This window comes from Arachis hypogaea, chromosome 10, assembly GCF_003086295.3.
Source record: "Arachis hypogaea cultivar Tifrunner chromosome 10, arahy.Tifrunner.gnm2.J5K5, whole genome shotgun sequence".
In the NCBI taxonomy this organism is placed as follows: Eukaryota; Viridiplantae; Streptophyta; class Magnoliopsida; order Fabales; family Fabaceae; genus Arachis; species Arachis hypogaea.
This window is the reverse complement of record NC_092045.1, coordinates 72,505,248-72,524,996: the sequence shown is the minus strand read 5'-3', so window position 1 is coordinate 72,524,996 and position 19,749 is coordinate 72,505,248. Positions and strand designations below refer to the sequence as shown.

The following is a 19,749-nucleotide window of genomic DNA, read 5'->3' as shown; positions in this document are numbered from 1 at the left end:
ATTGAAAAAGTAGGTAAAGATCTCTCTACTTTTATTGATGATGTTTTCTTAGTTGATGGTTTGAAGCACAACCTTTTGAATATTAGCCAATTATGTGATTTGGGTTACTTGGTAATTTTCAAAAGATTAGAATGCCTTGTTGTGAATGAGAATTCTAATAAAGTGTTTTTGTGACAAACCGTTGTAACAATGTTTATGGCCTCACTTTAGATGAACTTAAGAATCAAAATGTAGCTTGTTTTCATAAAAAAAAACTAAAAAATGGCTATGGCATAAAGATTAGGCCATGCTAGTATATTTTAAATAAACAAGCTTGTCAAATGAAAAAGCAAACAAAGAGTTCTTTTAAACAAAAGAAAGATATTTCTACTAAAATGCCACTTGAATTGCTAGATATTGATCTCTTTTGGTCCAACTAAAACTCAAAATTTGGGTGGTAAACATTATGGTTTACACAAAATTCAGTTGGGTTTTATTTCTTGTATATAAAAATGATGCATTTTCAGCTTTTGAGGTATTTTGCAAAAGAATTCAAAATGAAAATTATTTAAAGATTGCTTCAATAAGAAGTGATCATGGTAAATGGTTTGAAAATCAAATATTTGAATCCTTTTGTGATGAACTTGGAACTTCACATAACTTCTCTTATCCAAGAACACCACAATAAAATGGTGTTATGAAAAGAAGAAATAGAAGTATTCAAGAAATGGCTAGGGCCATGTTATGTGAAAGTAATGTTCCTAAGTTTCTTTGGACTGAGACCGTGAACACGGTTTGTTATATTTTAAATAGAACAATCATAAAGAAATTTTTGAAGAAAATTCCTTATGAGATTTGGAAGGGAAAACCATCAAATTTGAATTACTTTCATATCTTTAGATGCAAATATTTTGTTTTAAATACAGAAGAAAATTTAAAAAAATTTGATCCAAAGGCCTATGAATGTATTTTCGTTGGTTACTCTACAACAAGCAAAGCATATAGTATTTACCATCAAGATACTAGGATCATTGAGCAGTCCATACATGTCACATTTTATGATTCGAACATCGTTCCAAGCATGTTGAAAGACAATGATGCAGGCAACCAAGTGAAAATAACAAGAGTGAAGCCCTTAATCAAGATAAATCTGAATCTATGCTCAATGTTCTTAACCCAGATGATGCAGATGATTCTGCAGGAGACAAATCCATTTTATCTCCTAAAACAACAGAAATTCCAGGAAATACCAGCACCAATGAACCACCTCAAGCTGAATCTGTTCCTAAATTCTCAAGACCACGTGAATGGAGATTCTTGAAGAACTATCCACAAGAGTTCATCATAGGAGACCACTCTCATAGTGTTTGATAAATTCCAATTTCGTTGTTTATCTTGTACTTATTTTGGGAGATTTTATCACATTTTCTCACATTTATTCAATGAAATAGCAGGATTTTGTAATTCTCTCTTCAATTTGTGTTTAAGTGTAAAAACATGCTTTTTAGGCCCTTAAATTAGTGATGTTGATTCACCTTAATTCCATTTGATGCCTTGATGTGTTTGTTAGTGATTTCAGGTCCATAAGGCAAGTATTGGATGGAAGAACTGAAGAGAGAAACATGCAAAGTGGAGAATGCATGAGAAAACAAGGATTGGGAGTGCATCAATGGACGCGCGCGCACAGAAGTGACGTCGCATGGCGACGCGTACGCGTACATGACGCGTACGCGTGGATAGGAAAATTGCCAAATGGCGCGGACGTGTACATGACGCATACGCGTCGATGCTCGCACGTGACTCACTTAAAGGTAAAACACTAGGGGCGATTTCTGAGCTGCCCAGGCCCAATTCGAACCCATTCCTGAAGCTATTTCATGCAGAATTCAAGCTAGAGCAAAGGGGAAAGCACTTAGTTAGTCATGATGAGCCTTTAGTTTGTTTTCTAGAGAGAGAAGCTCCCTCTTATCTTTAGAATTAGGTTAGGATTAGGTTAAATTCTCTTAGATCTAAGTGTAATTTCTTGATTCCATCTTGTTTCCTTCACAATTTCTTATTCTAATGTCTTAATTCTCTAGTTTCTCTCGTTAATTTTTTGTTTTGCCCTCTTTTATGTTGATGAACCCTTGTTGGATTTCCTTTTCTTCTAATGTAATTTTATGTTTCTATGCTCTCTTTGATGTTTATTTTCATTGATATTGTCAATCTCTTGCTCATGATGGTTGTGAATCTTGTCAATTCTTACAATTAGTGATGTTTAATTTTCTTGCACTCTAGTTGTTTGATAGAATGCTTCCCTTAGTTTTAGAGTAGTTTCCTTTACTCTTGGCCTAGACTAAGGGAATTGAGTAACCTTGAGTCATTGGGTCTCAATGAATTGGTGATTTGAGAACCCTTGGTGATCAATTTGATACTCATTGACACCAACCCACTACTAATCTAATTAGTAGATAGGTTGGGACTTATGGGTTGATGTGATCAAGCCTATTTGAAGTACTTCAAGCCTAGGAGTAGATATTATGTACTTAAGGCTTTTGAAAGTAGACTTAATAGGTTGGCCTCTCATAATTATCAATATATGGTTTGTAGACAAGGATGGTGATCTCAATTACCTATGTCTAGCCAAGAGTATTTTTTCCCTTTCTTTTATTAGTTAATTGTTCATTTACTTTTCTTGTCATTTATTTTTTCTTGTCAATTTCCAAATCAAACCCCCTTGCATCTTCATAGCCAATAATAGAACACTTCATTGCAATTCCTCGTGAGACGACCCGGAGTTTAATTACTTCGGTTAATTTTCATTGGGGTTTATACTTGTGACAAAACCAACTTTAATTTGATGTGAGAATTGTTTGTTGGTTTGGAGCTATGCTTACAATGAAATTCTTCTTTCTATAAGAGAAATTCCTAACCAACGCAACTTTCATTGTCAAATTAATGGTGCCGTTGCCTGTGATTGCAATGGTGCTATGCTGTTGGCTATTGTATATATTGTGAATAGTTTGATTTTTGGCTTGTTTGTTAGTTTTTGCTAGTTGTAGGATTTTTGTTCTCTTTGTTTCTTGTTAGCTTTTGTTTTTATTTTCTCTCGTCACTATGAATTCTCACCCCTTTTGCTATGAGTTTAGTTCAAACTATGTTGTAGGAAATAGAAGCTTTAATAAGGAATTGCATCAAGGATTTGGAGATCGAAGGTGGGAGGAGCCCCAAGCTTATGGACAACCTTCTTGGCAACAACCCCCTTCCGAATCAAGTTTGACAAAAGTGCTTGGAGATATGACTACTCTCCTCACGGAGACGCGCAAGGACCAAAAGGCATTTTATTCCATCCAAGCTGTTCAAGCACCACCCCAACATGACTACTCTCCGGTTTCTTATGGGTATAATTTCAATCCTAATGCATATCAATCCAATAGATGTGGTGACCCTTATTGTAGTTGTCAATAACCACCACCACATGCCTATGAACCACCTCCTCAACCTAATTTTGAACCACCTTATTCACAAGCCCCCTACCATCAAACACCTCATTATGACCCTAATTCTTATCCACCATACCAACCACCTTATAAACCATATGAACCATACATGGAACCACCACTATTCCAACACAATTACTCTCAAGAACCACCTCAATATACACCACCTCTATACCCTTATCAAGATGAACCAACTTCCATCCCAAATAATGAACCTTCTTTTCCCCCACCACCTTTTATGGATGATTCTCCCCAAGGATATATTCGCTCTTGCATCCAAAGGCAAGAAGGGAACCAAAAGGAGTTCAAGGAGCTAGAAGCCAAGATAGCCACCTTGGTGGAAGCCGTTCACAACATAGTCTCTTTCCGCCTAAGCCTATGCGATCAAGGCACTCCCATTGTTGAAAGTGGAGAAGTAATCGAAGAGCTTAGTGAGGGAGTGAACTCAAAGCTCCAAGGTGAAGGAGAGAAGTTGAAGCAAGATTTGCATCAAGAGGAGGAAGTTGAGGTTATCAATATTAAAGAAGTGGATAACGAGTTAAAGGAAATTGATCAAGAAGTGGATTCCATTGTTAGCGATTTTTTGTCCACCTTGACCAATCCCTTTCATATCAATATTGAGAAGGATATGCAACATCCGAAGCAAATCATGGTTGAAGGTTTTGGGAAGATTGACCAAGAGGGAGATTCAATCATTGATGACTTCCTCTCTACAATTGAATCTTCTTCCATGGAGCTTGATGTGGAGACTAAAAAAGAGGTGAGGGTTGTAAAGGAAGAGCACAAGGGAACGGATCTCGCATTGGCTAAGTATGGGGATGTCACTCTTCCTAAGTCACCATCGCTCATTACAACATTCAAGTGGGTAAAATTCTTACCCCTAAACTTTACCTTTTCACTTGAATATGGCTTGATTAAAAATGATGGTCAACTTAGAGCTCTTTATGGAGTTAAGAGCAAGAGATAGTTGTGTAGTGGTAGGAAACATCACTCTAAGTTCATGATGATTGTATGCTCAAAGTGGAATACTAATGGTTGGCATAGAACCAAATTGTGTGGGTCTATGAAGAGGATTCAGTGCTCTAAGGAGAATTCTATGTGCCTACCACCCAAGTTGAATCATGCTAATCAATTAGAAGATGGGTGTAAAGATAAGGTATGAGATCCCGGATCACAATATGAAGACCAATTTTGGGAGCTCATATCTTGGGAAGAACCTCACCCAAGCTTGGTAGAGGTGGTTGAAAATTCTGACAACCGATCGAGGAGTAAGCATTCTTGGAGGTTCAAGGATGAGCATAACATAAGCCACCATGACAAGGAGCCTCCCAAATGTCCAACTTAAGGACTTAAACTAAAAGTGCTTGGTGAGAGACACCCCACCATGGTAAACTCTTTCCATTCTCTTGTAGATATAATAAATGAATTGAGTTGCCATTATAGGTAGTTCTTTACTTCCTTGCAAGTTGTTTTGGTTGCTGAATTGTTAATACATTTTATACATTGAATAAGGATGATTCTTTTAATTTGAGTTTTTGCTTGGGTTGCAAGTTTCCTCAAATTATTGAAAAATCTTCAAAAATTCAAAAATATATTTAATTTTGCATTTTGGTTGTTTTTGAGTCATAGAGAAGGTTATGAGTGTTTTTAGGCTGTTTATAGTGTTTAAAAAAAAAGTGTTTGATGCACGCGCGCGTACGTGTCGGAGCGCTGCTGCAGCATTCTTACTTCAGACCCGAGAGTTGTGCCAACTCTGGGCCAGTTTTGTGCCCCTAGCCCAGATCTCACCCACACAGACGTGTACATCGCACGTAGGCGCACTTGGCGCTTCCGCGTCTACTCGTCATTCCGCCTACCTACGCAGACGCGTGGATTCAAAAATCCACTTACTCCAGGGACGCGAGAACCCTGGCCATTCCATGTCTCCTAACTCTTTCTCTTTCACAACATCTCCTATGCTCCCCTCCCTTCATAACCACCGCCTTCAAACTCTCAACCACCCATCTCCGCCACCGTCCGGCGACCCCCGCCGTGCCGCCGTCTCTTCTCCTTCTCTCTCTCTTCGCCAACCCTCTCTCACTCTCCCTCTCTGTTTGTCGCCGCGGCCACCTCCTTTGCCACCGGAGAACCAACAACCATCGCCAAACCTCTTCTTCTTCCTCAACCATACTCCCCCCTCGCTGCTCACCACCACTTAGCTTTGCCGGAACCCACGCCACTCTGCCCTGTTCCGCACTACTCTCTGCCATCCCACGACCACCTGCGCCGCTGCGGAGCGCCACTACTGGCAGCACTACTTCGCTGCTTCTTCCTCCCATTTTCTTCTTTCCCCAGTTCTGCTTCTGCTCTGTTCCAAGGTTCCATGCTGCATGCTGTTCTGTTTTTCTTTGTTTCAATTGGTTTTAGCTTGTTAATTCTATTTAGTTTAGTTAATTATTCTGTTTGCTAGGATTAGATAGAAATGTATGCGGTTAGGTAGTTAGGATGTGGTTAGAGGATTCTAGGTCTGATAAATGCTCCGTTTGTGTTTATTTGTTTGAATGTTGCATGCATGTTTGATGAGTGGTGTTGGTGTGTTCACTTATGTGCTGTTTCTGTTTCATGTGCCTTGATTCTGCACTATATTTGTGGAATTAAGTTGTTGCTGCTTGTGTACATATGAAATCCTTGCCCTTATCATGTTTGGTGCAAATTTGGATTCACCTACTTGTATTCTACTACTTTTTGCTATCCGAGAAAGTCCAAATTACTGCGGGAATGCTGCCCAAATTTCTGAGAATTGTATTGTTCTTCAACTAGTTACTTAGGATTGAACTTGGTACTTTTCAAATTGAGACTCGATTGAGTTCACCAAGTTCAACTCTTAAGTTACTTGGGTTGGCATCACCACTTTTGTCATGTTTCTCGTAATATTCATCTATTCGAACCTTCATGTGCTCTCACTTGTCAAGTTGAATCAAATGCCTTTTTGACTTACAATAGGGTGCAATTTGACTTTAACTTGCATTTTCTTGAAGATGGTTCATTTATTTGCAATACTTTGTATCCTCCACTAGTGTAACACTTTCACCTCAATTTTGTTTCAAGCTACTTTTGTTACACCTAGTGCATATCTCACATCCTTACACCACTTATTGCATATCTAGTGACCATGACATTGATTGATGACTTGCTTTCACTTAATTGCTCGTGTTGCAATTTCATATTTTATCATCAATGACTGCATCTTCCTCATAAATGTGAACATGATTATTTCACATATTTTGTGCATTTCTCTTAATTGAGCTGATAACCATCATACTACTAATTTTTGAACCGGTTCTCTAACCTCTAATTTCATTAACCAATTAACTTTTCTTTTCACTTTCAAATTGACCCTTTTACCATTCTTTTGGTATGATGCTTATTAGGCTTAGTGAACAAGCATTGGGAAAATATGGCTTGGATTCTTGGTTTGTGGCTTTGTTTAATTTCTGAATCATATTTCTCGCGTTCCAAGAATTCTGATTTCTTAACCCACTTCATGATTATATGTCAATCCTCTTGTTTTCTGAATGTGTCATTCCTTGCTTTCTTTCCTCTATGTGTTTAAGTGTTTATATCCTGTTATTTCTGTTTTTCAGGATGGCTGATAAAGGAAAAGCAAAGGTTACCTCTAGAAAGAGGAAGACACCTCAAGCGCCTACTCTTTCTCCTTATGCCCACTATGCCAAAAATTCACTTAATGAAGTGGATAAGGAGAATCAGCAACTCCCGCCTAATGACGCACACAAGCTTCCTAACTTGTACTGTGAGCTATGCTTCCCTACCTATCGGAAGAAAAACCTGAACATTGAGAAGAAATTGGCCCTTCTCGATGACCTGAGGCGCCCTATGATGGCCCGCATTGAGGGACAAGGCCTGGGCTTTATTGATAGTGATTTGGGAAGGATAAACACATCATGGGTCAATGAATTCTACTGTAACTTCTTCAGAGTGACTCTTGATTCAATTCATCTACGAGGCGGCCATATCCTAGTTACTGAGGCTGCTATTGAGGATACATTACATTGCCTACCTAAGACTGGTGCCACAGATGCTTATAAGCAGGCGGAGGTGGCAATGTAGTGTATGACCTTTGATTATGATGCTTTGAGGGAGGTAATTGCCACACCGGATGCTCCTTGGGTGATGGATTCGAACAACAAGAAGCCCAAGGGGATGCTATTTGCTTATCTATCTAGAGAGGCTAGGGCTTGGCAGCAGATATTCGCCCACTATGTCATGCCTACTACCCACTTTTCTGAGATTCCGGTGGACATGCTCGTCCTGATCGGCTGTGTTACAGAGGGGAATGAGGTATATTTTCCTTGGTTGATCAGGAGGTACATGTGGCAAGCACACATCCGTGGCCTACTTCCATTTCCCACGCTGGTCACTAGGATGGTTGAGTTAGCTGGTGCCCCTTGGAGGGACGACGACGTGACACCACCACCCCCAGACGACGACGACAAGGAGGATGTTATTCCGTGGGGTACGTGGGTGCACGAAAAGCCCCCATCCCAGCGTGCATCTAGAGCACGAGCAGTAGTAGAGGAGCTGGACCTTCTTCTTCCTTAGCTCCAACAGGTCCATCAGCACCATCTGCCCCAGCACATCTTGTATCACCACCAGCACCACAGCCAACATATCTGGTAGTACAGCATCTGTTCCGCTTCATAGAGCGTGTTGAGCGCCGCGTCATGCAACGCCTGAACAGAGTAGATCAGGCGTTTGCAGAAATAGGCGTTGAGCTGCCCCCTTTTCCTGACTCTTCCGCATCTGACGAGGAGGAGCCAGCTCAGCCGAAGGCACCACCACAGACACAGACCACTCAGGAGGCTCAGCAGCCTTCGGAGGAGCCACAGCCACAGCCACAGCCTGAGTCCTAGTAGCCAGACACAACTATTGACACCCATTCTGAGCTCGAGCAGTAGCATCGAGGATGATGCTTCATCTTAAGTGTAGGGAGGTCACCGTCATCACCATCGATGGATATCATCTGTGGAGTAAACTACCAACTCGGTCCCTGTCTATTTCCCAAAATGACAAGACGATCCTTAACCAAAAACCCCTTCCATTACAGTCCCTGACCCTGTACTCCGTCTGCCAACGCGATCCTTCTGTCAGTTTCACGGCGAAAACTCATCGAAAATTGCTGATGTGTCAGGTGCAAAAATGGACAGGGACCTAGTTGTCTCTAAATTTAAATTGGTTAGAGGTTTATTTGTCCTTATTATTCTTTAAGCAATATTTTTAATAATTTTTTTATTCATTGTATTAATATTCTTTTTTTAATAAATAAATATAAACTAATTAATAAATTATTCAAATTCTTTTTTAATAAATAAATACAAACTAATTAATAAATTATTCAAATTTAAAAATATCATTTATTATGAAACTAAATAAATAATTTTTAAATATACAAATAATAAACATTAAAATTCAGTTAATACATTAATAATAATAATCCTATAATATACTATTAGTATTATGATCTAGCTAATTTTCACAATAAAGTAAAAACTAATAAACACAATATTTGATATATAGTAAATTTTTTTTGACTTATAACAAATTTAATTTTTTATCTCTTTAAACTAAATTAATAATTCTATTAAGTGAAAACTAATGAACACAATATTTGATATATAGTAAACTTTTTTCGACTAATAACAAATTTAATTTTTTATCTCTTTAAACTAAATTAATAATTCTATTTGATATCTTTGCACTAAAATACACTATAAGTAGGCTACTAATACTAAATGAAATAAAACATAATAGAATTATTAATTTAGTTTAAAGAGATAAAAAAATAAATTTATTATTAGTCAAAAAAAAGTTTACTATATATCAAATATTGTGTTCATTATTTTTCACTTTATTGTGAAAATTAGCTAGATCATAATACTAATAGTATATCATAGGGTTATTATTATTAATGTATTAACTGAATTTTAATGTTTATTATTTATATATTTAAAAATTATTTATTTGGTTTCATAATACATGATATTTTTAAATTTGAATAATTTATTAATTAATTTGTATTTATTTATAAAAAAAATTTGAATAATTTATTAATTAGTTTATATTTATTTATTAAAAAAAGAATATTAATACAATGAATAAAAAAATAATTAAAAAATATTGTTTTATACAATAATAAGGACAAATAAACCCCTAACAAATTTAAATTTAGAGACAACTAAGTACTTGTCTATTTTTGCACCTGATACGTCAGCAATTTCCGACGAGTTTTCGCCGTAAAACTGACAGAAAGATCGGGTTGGCAGATAAAGTATAGAGTTAGGGACCGTAATGAAAGGGGTTTTTAGTTAAGGATCGTCTTGTCATTTTAGAAAATAGACAGAGACCGGGTTGGTAGTTTACCCTTAATTTGTTTGCCATTTATTTAAACAGATGTATATACTTATACACATTCATGACTTTCCCCGCAAATCGACATTGAGATATGAATGGGAGGGCACAATTTTGAATCTGATGAAGAACTAATAGCGACTGAGTTTATAGAAGGGACCAGAGCTTCTCTTTTATTTAAATAAGGCAAAAACAATACTCTCAAATATTCTAACATTACGCAACAAGTTCCCTAACAGTTAACATTGACTTTAGACTCATAAACCAACAATTAAAAAAATTCATTTTCAAATTAGAAATAGCCTAAAACCCAGTTCATGCCTGTGGTTTTTTTAGCCAATCTCACTTTCCACACATCATACCGATGCTAACACAGAAACAAACACGTATGAATACAGCCAGCATCACGTATAAGGCTACAACCTTCCTACGGTAATCTTAGAACACAAATGTCATGCTTTACTTCACAAAGAACACTAAAGAGAGAAAAGAAAACACGGCTGCGCTTATTAACTGAAGAAGAGTTAATTACTAATTAACATAACCTTCCCCATTGAAGGAAGAAGTATACTACTGTTTCTTTAAAAAATAGCAAAATTTCTCTGATTAACTGCGACAACAACAACAACAAATTTGATCACAAAAAATAGCAGAGGCAAAGAGGCAGAGCAGAAAAGAGAGAATGCATAACAGAAGCACAAGTAGAAGCACAAGCAGAGACAGGAGGAGGTGAGGCGAATGCGGCAGCGACATGGAGAGGCCAAGGCAATGGAGTTGGAGTAGCAGCACAGCCAATGTAGCAAAGCACGCAGAAATCAGAGAGGAGAGCCGGCGTCGGACAGAGACGATGTGAAGAGTCAGTGACGGCTGCAGGGGCTGGAGAGGGAAATTGAATTGTGTTGGCTCAATGTTTTCTGAAACAAGTTAACTATCAATTCCTATCGAATTATTTGACTTACAGTTAAAGTTTTAGTTCAGGTGCTAAATCACCGAGCATGTTAATATGCTGGAGTTCGAAATATGGTAAAGCCAAGTAATGGATTTGAATCTTTAAGTGTTATCTGTATGAGTATGTAGTAAGCGGAATTGTGATGTTATAATGTCTAGCGTTAGAATTTGTTCAATTCATCTAACAAGATAAAAATGTTTGAACTTATTAGGTGTAGAAATCTTATGACGCATTGTTCTAAAATAACTTACTAAGTTTAACAGCTAACAAGCAGTTGTTTGAAATAGCATGAAGATATATTTATATTGAAAGTGCTATATGGGATACTTCAGATTGTCAAATTATTTCTGAAGTCCATAAAGGAATTTATATCCAATTAGAGAAGAATTTAAGGTATCAACGGAATAAGATATAACATAATCAAATATATCTTAACTGAAATAAATTTAAGGCATGAAATATAGAGGGATAAGAGTTAAGAAGAAATACACAATAATTTATATTGATTTGGTTAAAATCTTAAATCTAACTTTTAAGAATATATTAGAATTTTATTATTAAAATAAATTTACAAATGATATTATTTACATTGAGCTTTCTTAAATTACTGTTTTGACTTAGATTATACTACAACACAATCTATGTATCTTATATATTATTTTCTCAAGTTTTTTCAAGAATCTTGGATAGTCTTCTAATCTTCTCAAGCAAGATTTAGACTAAACCACATTTTGATCTAAAAACTTTGGATATTATTTTCTCAAACTTTCTCAGGCTAAGAAATAAGCTCTTGATCACCAGGGAAATTTCGGGAGGAATCAAGTGAGAGAACATAAGATGAGAAAACACCACATCCAACTCAAAACCTTAAAATGTCATTGATCTCTCTTCTTATAAACTCATCACTCTTCCTTATTTTCTTTGATGTAGGACTAATTTCAACACTCCTCACACTTGCAACACTAACAAATATCAACCAAGAGTCTTAAATATTCTCTTAACCTTCTTAGTTAAGACTTAAATTATGCCACAACTAGACCTAAGAACCTTAGATATTCTCTCCTTAAGCCTTCTCAAAATTAGAAATTATAGAATGATTAAGTGTATGAAATTCAAAGATTCACAAGATGAACTAACAGAAAGACGTTCTCAACTTCTACAACTGTATTGTAAAATTATGTCTATGGAATACCAATATATCTCACATGTTTCCAAACACTAGTGAGTATTAGAATTCACAGTAATATAGGAGTGTTGTAAAAATCTCAACTTAACAACTTCAGATACTAATCCGATCCTACTTTGATTTATAACCTAACAAATTATCTGTATACAACAAGGCTTTTTCAAACTCATACAAGAATAATCTATAGCAAATGTATGATACAATTTTAGATTACATTGTGTTTACTAATTTTTTATAAGTCTGAAACTCATGGAAAATTTTTTTAGTTATGTTTTTCTAAAAAATCTCTATTATATGGAGACTCCAAGGGTTTGCTTATATAGTCTTGAGACAAACACGAGTTATTGAAAATTCCTTTTATCCATTATCTTTGTATTTTTATTGAGTTATGTGAAGAGTGATGTAATTTTTGCTTGTGTTAGCTTTTATTCACATTTAGAAGGTTTATGATGTACTTTACAGTAAATGGGATAGAAAACTTCTTAGAAATTATTTTGTTGCTGAACAAGTTTGAATTCAAAAGTTGGAGTCAAAATGCATCATTTCATAAAAAGTAATTTTGAGTTAGAAAGTTTTCACATCTTCTCTCTTTTTTTTAACATAAGATGAGACAACATAGTCAAGTAGTTTCTGACCAAATTACTTACTTTATCTTCTGAGGTTGTTTTCATTTAGCCTTGGATTTACTCAAATTTTGAAGTTGTCTAATTTGCTTATATTATTTAAGAAAAATTTCTTAGTACATTGTTAATTTTGAACAAATGCTAGATATGATATTAATGAAATTATTAAATTATATTTGATTTTGTTAATCATCAAAATTCAATCTCAAATATATGGGAACTAACATTAATCCCTTTTTAATATAATTGGCAGCTGTCCAATAGAAGCATAACTGTGCAAATTAGTAATAAAATAAAATAAAATAATAGCTCCTTCATCTATTTTAAACTTAGGGTTAAGTTTGATTTTGATCTCTATTGTTTTGACTGATAATCAAATCACGCTTAAGATTTTTCTATTATTTTCAAAAACGTTTCTAACATTGAATTTTTTTAAAAAATCATTCTTTCTTAATTTTCGGACAAAAATATCCTTCTTCTCTCACCTCCTCACCAATGATTTCTACCCTTTTTTCGTTCTCCTTACCAACACCTTTTATCCCTCACCTCTACCTCCACCATCATCTCTCTTCTCACACCATTTAACATCTTTACTAGCACCCCTTGATAAAACCTAATTTATTGAATAAAAAATGTTTATATTTACTTAGATTTGAATAAAGTTTTTTCAATTTCATGTAATTTTAGTTAATTTTAAATTATCTCATCTAATTTTGATAATTAATAGTTTGAATTAATTTTTATCTTTTGATTTTTGATTATAATTGTGTTGGCATCAAACTAGTTCTCATGACAAATTTTGTTTCAGTTTGAGTTTGTGTTAAAATACATGACATTGGTTAAGATAAAATGCTTATAATTAATGACTTCTCAAATCCAAATTATATGATGATGCTAAGACCATTATTATTGTTGATACTTAAATTTGTCAATTTAGCTTTAGTGTTTTATCAAATTATATATCTTTATTTTTATATATTTAGTAAAAAAAAATATAAAATTTCAAAAGAAATGTTGAATTAATTATTAAAAAAAAATTATTCATCAACCCAATCCAATGCTCAGGACGACCAAACAAAGGCTTCTTTCATATTCTATTTAAATTAAAAAATTAATTTTTTATCTGGACCTACTAACATTATGAAGTCACTACTATCTTATATTAATTACTGACGACGTTTTTGACAGTCTGTAATAAAATAGAATTTACTGATGATTTAATTTATAATTGTCAGAATTAGATTAAACCGACCAATTTAATCCAAAAATTGGTAAACCGAATATTAATTCAGTCCGATTTAATATTCTAACCATTTAAAAAAATAAACTAGCACAAATCGATCAAAATCAACATTCATCCAAACTAGCCAATAAGTCAACCTGCACGGTTAATGCACGGTCAATGCGTTGGGTTTGAAAATTTTTTAAAAATATTGCAATGAAGGGAAGTTGAAATTGAGTCTTCTAACATAAGAACCAACCTAACAATCACTAAGCTAATCTCGTTTTGGTTATTTTTGATGCTTTTTAAAGTTTGTATTTCATTTTCAAATGATATTTTAATTAATATACATGATATTCTAAATCTATATTTTATTATTATCTTAGTTATAAATTCACTTATTTTTTCTTTTTATAATTATATAATATCTATTAATATTATTCTTCAATAAATATTTATAATGTATAATAGTATAATAGAATAAACTAATTAATAAATTATTAAAATTTAAAAATAATAATTATTTTAATATAAAAATAAAATAAAAATACTTATGATAGAGTAAAAATAATAAAATATTTATTATTCTTGTTTCATATTATTTTAGAATAATTTGATTATTTTTAAAATACTAGTGAATATATATATTTTAAATTTTAGTTTTAAGTCGTTGATTATTTTATATTTTTATTTACGTAAAATCGAATCAATTAATTCAACCAGTAATAAAATAAATCGATGCTAATAAAAGCATACGCTTTATATTTTATTACGCATTTTCTTTTTATCGATGACCAGATGACCAAACTGTCAATAATCATCGATACTAGTTGACGCTAACTGTGTATCAAATGGCGCACCTTATTATTATCGACATTTATTTTTACCGACGGCAAGTCGGCAATAATATACATGCCACTTAATCCTGTAAAAAAAAAGATAATAAACCGCAAGGGAGCTAAATAGTGGTAGTGTGCAAGAATGCATTTGCTTTTTTTCCTCAATAAATAGGGAAAATCAGAAAGTTAGAAGGGGACTGGGGCGAAAGTCACTATTTTTACATTGTTTGAGAGAAATATTATTGTCAAAATAAAAAAAAAGTTGGAAAATCATCATTGTTGGCACTATATTTCAAAGGTTTTAATAGACAAAATTTTTCTGTACATTTGGAATAAATAAGTTATTATCTTTGTAAGATTTATTTTATTCTTATAACATGTATAATTATGGACAAGTTCCATGAAAATTTACATTTTTATTTAAAGTACAATGAAAAATAATTCTGTGGTTTAAAAAAAAAGTACTGAAATAATATCAGTGTTAGATCTTATAATGAAAAAAAAAACGCCTTCAGATAATTAGTATCCAACAAGAAAAAAAAAAAAGAAAAGAAAAAGAATAAATTGAGTTGAAGGAGAGTAGACATATTTAGTATTAATCATATAGAAGGTATGTCTTAACTGACCAACATACAATATATTTTTTTATTTATTTATTAATAAAAAATGAAAATGCAAAAAAATAATAATAAAATAATTTAAAGATACAGAGACAAGTGTTTATGTTGTATAGTTTGTTTTTGAAATAAAAATGAGAAATCTTTTGTTCATATTTTTATCGTTGCTGTGTACGTGAATTAAGTTTTGTCGAGTCTTAAGCTAAGAGAGGTGTTGTGTCAGTTACACAACGGTGTAAGTGGATGAGTATGAACTCTGGGTGATTAAGAATGAACAAAAACTAAAAAACAAGAGTTAATAGAGTATAAAACTAACTATATGTGCCGTTGCAGATTCATCTTGTACTATGGACTTGGTGCATCAGGCGCGGAGCTAGGCTAACTATTTAGGGGATGGTGTTATATTTTATATAACTATTTCTATTGATAAAATTAAAAAAATATATATATAATCTCAACTAAAGTAAGACAATAATATATAAAAATTACTACTTATAGTTTTATATCATGAAAAGGCTATTCGACGTTTTTTTCTATTTTTAAAATCATCTATAATTGAATTTGTGTCGAAAATAGCTGCTAATTCTTTTTCTATATAGATGACCAAATTGTCTGTAAGAAATTCATCAGCCATCTTATTTCGGAGTCTTGTCTTAACAATTTTCATTGCTGAAAAAGCTCTTTCTGTTGTTGCTATAGACATTGGTAGAGTCAAAACAAGACGTATTAATCTATCAACCATGTGATAAGTTCTTGATTTTCCCGTTTCTTGCAACTTGTTGCACAATTCAAAAAGTGTACCAATGCCTTTCAAATGATTTGGTATATCATGCTGATAATGTTGCAACTGAGATTTCAAAATATTTAGGTCATTAGAAGGAAAGTCAAGGGGATAAAATTTCTCTACTAACTTGCTAATTTCTTCAATATTAAATGATTTGAAATTGTCCTTAGGATCCAAAGCACAACTCAAAGTCAAAAGCTCTATTGTTTGCTCATTAAATCTACTATTCAACTCTTGTATTTGAGAGTCAATTGTTGCCAAGAATACATCTATTCGATAATGATGCTCAACTGTCACACTTGGTTGACGAGATCGACCTCTTCCAAAAACATATTGTGCACTCATATTAGGGACTTCAATTTCATGTTTTTCACAAAAATCTTTAACATTTGCAAGAAAATTGCACCATCCACCATCTCTTAATTGTTGAAGAAGTAACTTTGATGTAGAAACAATATGCATTGCATTAAGAATATCTTGAGATTGTTGTTGCAGTGCTTGGCAAAGAACATTAGTGATTCCCCTAATTTCTTTCATCAAGTGCAAAGTGAAAACAAATTCAAATGACAATAATATTTTACTAACAACATAAACCTCACCTCTTTGTGCATAAGTTGTCCCGTCTTCAATGATATTATTGAGAACAATATTGGTATCAGTAAACATTTTTATCAAACTGCAAATAAAATTAAAGTGAGAGCTCCATCGAGTATCCCCAACTCTTTGTAAAGTGCTTATTTGATTCGCACCTTTGCCTGTTTCTAATTCATTTTGAGCAACCAAGTTTGCATTTTCAATTGCTTGAACTTCTTGTAATTGATCATATCTTTTTGAAGAATCACTAACAATAGTGACAATAGAGTTTAATTGAGTAAAAAAGTCATGAATTTGAAGTACCTCTATTGAAGCTGCTACCAATGCTAATTGTAACCTATGAGCAAAACAATGCACAAGTATAATGAGAAAGGACAAAAATCAATTCTTTCTTTAAAGTTGTTGCACAAGTATCAGTGACATGCACAATATCAAAGAATCTCTCTTTAACAAAACCATCTAGAGTAACAAATCTCAAAACAATGGCCATTTGCTCCTTTTTAGATTCATCTCTAGTTTCATCAACAATAATACAAAATTTGGCATCTCCAATCTCTTCTCTAATTGAATTTCTCACCTTAGTAGCAAGAATATGTAGAATTTCTTTTTGGACATCATTTGAAGTATACTTAGCATTTTTTGGAGCATTTTTCAAAACATTCTTTTTCACTCTTTCATTGTAAAATCCAAAAAATTTCAACATTTCCAAAAAGTTACCTCTGTTGCTTGAACTTTGGCTTTCATCATGTCCTCTGTATGCACAACCTTGAAATGTCAACCATCTAATGAAATCTATAGATGCTCCTACTCGAATTCGATTCTTTTCAATCTCTTCTAATGTTTGCTTATGAAGAAGTCTGTCAATATGTTGTGATTGTTTCATCAAATCATCACATGATTTCAGCGCTTTATGATGGAATGAGTTAGGACCTTTGCCAATGTGATTCAAAAGAGCACATTCTTTTCCACTATTTACTTTCTTCCAATTCCTGAAACCATTCTCAATAAAAGCATTTGAACCCGTATTGATTGAAGGTTCCTTAGCAAAAATAAAGTACGGAAAACAATATATAGCATCATCTTCTATAGAATATTCTAACCAAGATGGGAACAATTTAAACCATGAAGCTTGAAAGCGACGATGACTTTTATCACCAGAAAATGGATAATTATCAAGAATTGGTTGATTTGGCCCAACTTTAATATAAGCCCGACGGATTTCATCTCTTTTATTTGGAGGAAACTTCCAAATCATTGGTCGCATTCCAGGATCTCTTTCCAAACGAAAAACATCCAGTTGATTTGGAAGAAGTCGTGGACGCTTTGAGCTATTCAATGAAGAACTTGAAGTAATGAAATTTGATGACCCCTCAAGTATTGGAGTAGTAATAGTAGAAGCATCTTCATTCTCTTGATCTTTTCTTTTAAAAAATGTATCAATGGTTTTGAACTTACTCATAATTCAAATGGCCAAATAAGTTCCTATAATTAAAAATATATTTAGCAAAAAGTGTAAATTACAGTCTAAATCTTTATATATATAAAAATTATATTTCAATTTAAAATAAAATATTAAAATTCAGAACAATAATACTAACATCCTAGTATAATTATAAATAATATAAAATTGTAATTAAATTTAAATAGTTAACTAATAAAAAAAACTAAATATACAAACTAACATAATAATATAAACTTAATTAACAAATAATAATAAATTAACTAATTAAGTAAATAACTAAATATATAAAAAAGAATAAAAATAGAACCTTTTTTGAGAAAGAAGAGTGAAAAATCACTTGTTAAACTATTATCTTTTTTTTTAATCTGCAAAAAAACAAAAAAAATAAGAGTCAAAGAGGTAAAACTGTAAAAGATAAGAAGATTAAAGAGATAAAGAAAAAAAATAGAAAAAGTTGTTACCTACAATTTTGGAAAGCCAAAGCGAGAAGGGGGAGAGGGAGAGACCAGTTGTATGCTGGAAATTGGAAAATAAAAAAGGGGATGGGAAACTGACGTTGGAAAATAAAAAAGGGATAGGGATTGGGAAATAAAAAAAGGATAGGGAATGGGCTATTGGGCTGGGTTTTTTTTTGTAGGAATTAAAAGGGGGGAGTTGGAAAAGATAGAACAAAAAGAGAGGGGGCAGGGGGCTGGGAAATAAAGAAAAAAGGGGGGGACCAAACTAATTTTTTTTTAAATAAAAACTAAAATTTTGGGGGGACATTGCTCCCCTTTACTTATATGTACCTGCACCCCTGTGGTGCATGAATACCATTTGTCATATGCATTTAATTTTTTTAACGAAAATTTTTGCAGAGGTAACAAATTTGTTATCTTGTTTTATGTGTTTTGGTTTTTGTTGAGACTCTGTCCTAAAATAAAATCAAGTCTAATAAGAATAAAGATTATTAAAAAGGCTTCTACTTATTCGATAAAAAGTCCAATTTTACTTATCTAAATAAATAATTATTTTTTCATTTTTTTATTATTTTTTACTTTATCTAAAAGAGAGATCTCAACAAATTCCCAAGATAAAGAGAACGGTCATCTACCATCAAAGGTGAAACCACTCTAAAATGTAGTTATCTATTCTATTATAAATACATTGATACCCCTCAGGTATATTCAAGTCCCTATCTACCAAAAACCTACTTAAAGTCCTTGCTAACTTAAGTATCGGAGTCTCTTGTAGGTACCATCCCCACCTCCTCACGTTCAGGCCTAAAAAGCAACCTAATTTCAGGTAACCCTCGGAACATTGGCGCCATTGTCGGGGACCTAGAGCTCAACCCTTGATAAATGGTGGACAATCAATACGAAGACGGTTATACGGCGTCTGAATCAGAACCGGAACACCACCCTGACGACCTGACGCTAGCATTACCTCCACCCCAAGAAAGAACGAAAGCACCCCATGGGGAAGGAACGTCGAGAAACCCTCAACCGCGGCAGATCCATTCATAACATCCATCAGAGGATGAAGAGCCACCCCATCCAACAGAAATCATGGGTTAGTTCACGTGCACGTGGGCGACTAGAACAACTTGAACTGGAAGCTGAACGATAACG

At 33.6% G+C, this 19,749-nt stretch overlaps 2 protein-coding genes across 2 annotated transcripts; both read right to left on the bottom strand.

The window, feature by feature from the left end:
* Positions 1-15,496: 15,496 nt before the first annotated feature.
* Positions 15,497-16,749, bottom strand: LOC112717617 (uncharacterized). The gene is made up of 2 exons (XM_025769599.1): positions 15,904-16,749; positions 15,497-15,580 (listed from the first exon to the last, which is right to left on the bottom strand). The coding sequence occupies exons 1-2, from the start codon at positions 16,747-16,749 to the stop codon at positions 15,497-15,499; spliced, it is 930 nt and encodes a 309-aa protein (XP_025625384.1).
* Positions 16,750-17,014: 265 nt separating this feature from the next.
* LOC112717616 (uncharacterized) lies at positions 17,015-18,136 on the bottom strand. Its single transcript, XM_025769598.1, has one exon. It carries the CDS (start codon positions 18,134-18,136, stop codon positions 17,015-17,017), a length of 1,122 nt encoding a protein of 373 aa, XP_025625383.1.
* Positions 18,137-19,749: the final 1,613 nt, after the last annotated feature.

Bases quoted from the DNA above. Each gene is read 5' to 3' on its own strand.
- LOC112717617 (XM_025769599.1), bottom strand. From the start codon at position 16,749: ATGTTTACTGATACCAATATTGTTCTCAATAATATCATTGAAGACGGG. The intron at 15,581-15,903 runs GTCATCTATATA...CTTGTTTTTTAG, and splicing joins AATTTCTTACAGACAATTTG to TTTTTGTTCATTCTTAATCA.
- LOC112717616 (XM_025769598.1), bottom strand. From the start codon at position 18,136: ATGAGTAAGTTCAAAACCATTGATACATTTTTTAAAAGAAAAGATCAA.